General features: G+C 50.3%; 1 protein-coding gene across 1 annotated transcript in view; it reads right to left on the reverse strand.

The window, feature by feature from the left end:
- NMNAT2 (nicotinamide nucleotide adenylyltransferase 2) overlaps positions 1–5199 on the reverse strand; it is a 151364-nt gene that overhangs the window by 28075 nt on the left and 118090 nt on the right. The window contains exons 3-4 of the mRNA XM_004688553.2: positions 4896–4963; positions 1978–2056 (exon numbers count right to left, since the gene is read on the reverse strand). Of these exons, the coding sequence (XP_004688610.1) occupies positions 1978–2056; positions 4896–4963 (147 nt within the window). The remainder of the gene's footprint in view (positions 1–1977; positions 2057–4895; positions 4964–5199) is intronic.

Genomic DNA, 5199 nt, shown 5'->3' on the forward strand with positions numbered 1-5199 from the left:
ACTCACTCACTCACTCACTCACTCACTCACTCACTCACTCACTCACTCACTCACTCACTCAGTCACTCACAGGGGTTGGGAGGGAGGGAATGGTGGGCTTCCTGCTCCCTCCCCCTGGCCAGGCCTCCATCACCTCAGAAGCATTTCCAAACAAAAAAAAAAATCTGAGTCAAATTTATCTAACTCATGGCTTACCAAGCCATGCGTCCATCTGTCGGGCTGTTCTGCTCTCCAGGCCCAGAACACCTGCCGGGAGTGACTAGGAGGCAGCTCCCTGCTCCTGACAAGGAGGGGCTGTCCCTGACCCACGCTCTCTGCTGGCCTGTGCTCCTGCGACAGCTGGGCTCCGGTAGAGCCTCTGTGGTCCATATTCTGCCTGGGAGCATGAGTAGCGGGGATGGGTTGGGAAGTCTGGGCACCTAGACAGCAAATCAGTAACCACACTGCTCTCCCCAGACTTCAGGTATGTCCGCGGGGACCCCGATTCTCGTTTCCTCATAGACTCAGAGTGCTCTGTGACTAGAAGGCACAGAGGCCCCCAGGAGACTCCCAGCGGACTCCCAGCGGATTTGCAGTGTGAGAAGTAAACGTATGTGAAACCACAGCTTTTAGGGGTGATTGTTACTGCAGCTTATTTTAGTCTCCCCTGACTGACTGCTCTTGTTGGAGACCAGGCTGCACTAACAGGTGAGTGCTGCCCTGTGCCAAGGCTAGGTTCTCAAAGAGGAGGGTAGTGAGTTGGAGTTTCTTTGATTTCATGATAAGAGAAGTCGGGTTGGGGGCGGGGAAGGGGAGGCTGTAACTGATAAGTAGCTACCAGTCCTCCCCATTTCTCTGCTCTTGACTCTCAGGATCACCCATAGAGCTCCATGTCTATTGACCCACATGGCGCGGCAGACCTCTCCTGTCCCACCCGCTGCTCCCCTCAGCAGTGTACTTTTTCCACCTGCCTGTTCGGCTACCCACTCTTTCTGGTGAACCCTCTCACCACCGTCTGGCCTGCACTCCAGTTCTTTAAGCATAAATAAATAAATCTAAAAAAAAAATAGGTACAGTTGGGCTGTTTGCTGATGGCATGTGGGGTGGCTGGGGGCAGCAGACAGCTTCCCAGGAAGAAGATTCTGATGAGCTGAAGCACCTTCTGGCCAAAACGATACCATGGTGAGTGTTGTTTAGGGTTGAGGAGGCTTCAGTCCAGGGTCACGAGAGGTGAGCACGGCTGATTGCATCTTGTCTTGACTGGCCGGGCTTGCTGCCATCGATAGCACTGCTCTCATCCTGCTAATGGGTCGCTATTGATATGTGTTGGATGCTTTCTGCCTACTCAGGCCAGTTCGGCTGGCTATTGTGGAAGCTGTTCTAACCTGGCAACCAGCACTTCAGCTCCTGCCACATGGCTGCAAGCCCCAGGCACCCCTCTGTGTTCACTAAGCAGTCACTGTGTGTCCCCCAGATATGTGAGCTCTGTGCCTCCTTTTACCCACTGAGAGACTGGGGTTCAGAACACACCCTCCTGGGAGATCCATGTGAGGAGTGACAGGGAATGATGGCATGACAGCTGGCAAGTGAAGCGTCTCAGCCCAGCACTCTGTGCTGGTTGAGGGAGACTGGAAGGTCCCCCACAGGCTGTCAGGAGGACCCAGCTGCACGCGCCTCCTCCCTGCACGCGCTCCTCACTTCTGCTTTTCCTTGCCCCATCTCTTCTCCTCACTTTCCTGTTGTCTGTGGTCTCCTTAATCCCACCTTGAACTTGTCAGAAGACACAGCTGCCCCAAGTCATACCCAGCAGCAATGCCTCAACGGAGAGGCCAAGTTAGAGGGCAGAGATGGGGAGCAGCCTCCCTGCGCTCCTAATTCACTGCCCTCCTTTGCGCTGATCTCACCGCAGTGAGAGCGGGAGACACACCCCACAGTTGGCTGCCAGAGGGGCTGCCTGGCCCCACAGTCCACCGGGCCCTGGGCTGTGGCCCTGTTCACCTTCATGAGGTCCCGATGGTGCTCCAGCACACTGCAGGTGGTCTGCCAGGTGTCCTGATAGCACTCCCACGGATCCACCCTGACAATAGAGAAAAGGGGTTTGACTTGGTTTCCATTCTCACAATCTTTCCACATTGGTACTTTCCAAAACCCACAGCTCAGGAAACCTAAGAGACCAGGTCATAGTGCATACTTAGAATTTGCATCCGATAAAATGTGGGCTAGAAACATCTACCTGTGCCTCAGTTTCCCTCCTGTAAAATGAGAGGAGTATGGCATAGATCCACATGCTGGCTACTGTGCTCGTCTGCTTGGCTTTCATCCCACCCCAGCAAATCTCATCTACTTTGAGAAATTTATGGGATCTTTCGGTGCTCGCTCGCTTCCCCATCTGCAAAATGGGGACAATAATAACAATAGTTCCCTTCTGGAACTATTAGGACTCAGTGAGTTTTATATGTAAAGCACTTACTACAGTGTCTTGCTCTTATGTTTACCAGGAAAATGGGGGTTTTCCCTGTACTTATAGGGTTATGATAAGGATTAAATGAGCCAGGCCCTCATCAAGTAGCAACCATGGCTATCTGAAGTGGGGCATCTACCCTGTCTATCTCCCTGGGCATCAGTGTGCCTTGTGGGCATGGAGGGGCATGTAGCAGTCAGCCTGGGAGACAGGATATTTGGGTGTATCCTCAACTGGCCCAAGAGGTCAGTGCATACAGGCATGAGAAGTGAACTGCTGCCAGCCCCAAATAAATGCAGCAGGAGGGCTTAATTACCAATTTTATGAGCTGCTAAATTGGAATGCTTTTCAAACATTTCTTAACCCTGGAGCATTTCCTGCCTACCTCCCTTGCCCCCCATCCCTCTGAAGGTTCCCAGAAAAGAACTATCACTTATTGAAACCCCTTAAATAATCAGTTCACCCAGAACCTAACTCCTCCCAGATCCCTGAGAGATACCTGACTTTGCTAAGTAGGTTTTCCCCTCCCCAGGGGCTGTGAATGGCAGCACCCACCCATGGAGCTAGCTCTGGCTTCCCTGGTGATGTCAAGTCTCAGAATCCTGGTTTTCCAAATGCCCAGAGTAGCAAGGGGCTGACAGTAGATGCTCCCTGGAAGTGCTGGTAAATGAGGCCACTGTTCAGAATCATAGCTAAGCCTCCTGTCCAGTGCTTTCCCCTGCACCCCATCTTCTCTAGGACATCATGAGTTATGTGGTTAACTGACTTGGTTTCTGGTCCTGACTTGACCACAGATGTTGGCAGATACGGTCCAGCCTCTGGATTTCTCCAGGCCTGCTGCTCACCTGAGAAAAGGCAGCTGTCACTCTAATAAACCTCCCTTTCCGGGAATGAGAAAGTTTATAAAGATCCTGTGCTTGTCCACAACTCGCTGAGCACAAATGGCAAGGATCACTCTTAATTATGATTGCACTTCCCTCCACTGCTTTCATTTCCGCCCACCCCTGTCTCAGTTCACCTTCTTCTGAGGTGAGCATCCCATCATTTTCCTCCTACTGTGGATCTCCTCTTACTTTTCCATCCTTGGGAGGAGGGGGCTCAGAGCAAGTAGTGTGCCATTATTTAAAAAAAAAAAAGTCATCTTCTCATGTAAATTATAGCTATAGGAACTTTGGGGAACATAATTAGCATAATTAGTGGAAGTCTACTTTAATTACACTGCAGGTTCAGCAGATAACAGTGTCTGCCATCTTAGAGAGGAAAATCAGCAGGGACTGCAATTAGGGAAAGATAAGGGAGCACTTACAGCTTGTACCTCCACCTTAAGGTCAGAGTTTGGCCCTATGGAGCCTGACTTGGGGGTGGGAGATAGCCAAGGTCAGGGAACATCTCCTGAATGGTGATGAGAGTGGAGAGTGTTCTGGTTTTCTGGTTATGCCTCACTCCAAACTCAGTGGCATTTTTAGAACCTCCAATAATATTCCTGAAGGTGTCAAATTAAATGAAGCACTGAAAGGTCTTCCTTTATGTCATAGGCCCCATAGCTTAGGTAAAAAATAAAATGATTGCCTTCCCTGGTGGTGCAGCGGGTTAAAGCACAGCACTAAGAAGCTAAAGCCACTTCTGCATGAGTTCGATCCCCGCCTGCCCGGGAGGAGACCACATGGCACAGCAGACCTCTCCTGACCTGCCCACTGCTCCCTCAGCAGTATACTTCGTCCATCTGCCTGTTCTGCTCCCCGCTCTGTCTCTGGTGAATCCTCTCACCCTCCGCATCTCTGGCCTGTACCCCAGTTCTGTATGAATAAATAAATAAATCTTTAAAAATAAAAAAAATAAATAAAATGATTGAGGCCCTCCCTGAGGTACAGTGGGTTAAAGTGCAGCACTATGAAGCTCTCCACAGCCACTGCAACATGAGTTTGATCCTTGGCCAGGGAGGTGACCCACATGGCACAGCAATCCTCTTCTGACCTGCCTGCTGCTCCCCTCAGCAGTGTATTTTAGTAGATCTGCCTGTTCTGCTCCCCATTCTGTCTCTGATGAATCCTCTCACCCCCTGCACCTCTGGCTTGTACTCCAGTTCTTGTGTGCATAAATTAATAAATCTTTTAAAAATAAAATAATTGGTTGGGCCAGTCCTGAAGGTCTATGAAATCATTGCTTACACAGAATTAAGATCTCCCTCCCATATTCCAGTCTCCCTTCTTGGCTCCCCCCATATCTAACCCTTTTGCCCTGCCCCCAGGTTCCAGTGAATGAAGGAATTGTTCTAGAATCATACCTAAGCCTCTCACCTAATGCTTTTCCGTCTGGACCCATTTTTTCCCCAGAAGATCATGAGTTATGTGTTTAAGAGACTTGATTCTAATTGTATTCCTGGACTCCTGTTTCTCCACCCACCCCCCAGTGAGCCTCAGAGATGTTACCTCTGGCATCATCAGGTTGTCCCTACCTGATCCAATCGGAATTCTGGACAGCCAGCTGACACATGATGAGACGGTGCCGGCTTGACACAAGGCCCTGCAAAGCAACAGAGCAGTCATCAGGGGCCTCCCCCTGCTCCCTAAATCTCCAAGACACCCTCTCAGTCCAGTTCATTATAAGAGTGCAACCATTTTGCAAAGGTAGCAAAATGACCCTTTACTTATCCATCTGCCACACAGACAGGCAGAGAATGAGAGTGGAAAGAAAACAATGAAGGGTAGGTGTGGAGTGCATAACCTCAACAGGGTCCATGAGGAGCCTCCATTGATGGA

The sequence above is a fragment of the Condylura cristata genome, unplaced genomic scaffold (genome assembly GCF_000260355.1).
Source record: "Condylura cristata isolate star-nosed mole 26May11 unplaced genomic scaffold, ConCri1.0 scaffold00024, whole genome shotgun sequence".
Taxonomy (NCBI): domain Eukaryota; kingdom Metazoa; phylum Chordata; class Mammalia; order Eulipotyphla; family Talpidae; genus Condylura; species Condylura cristata.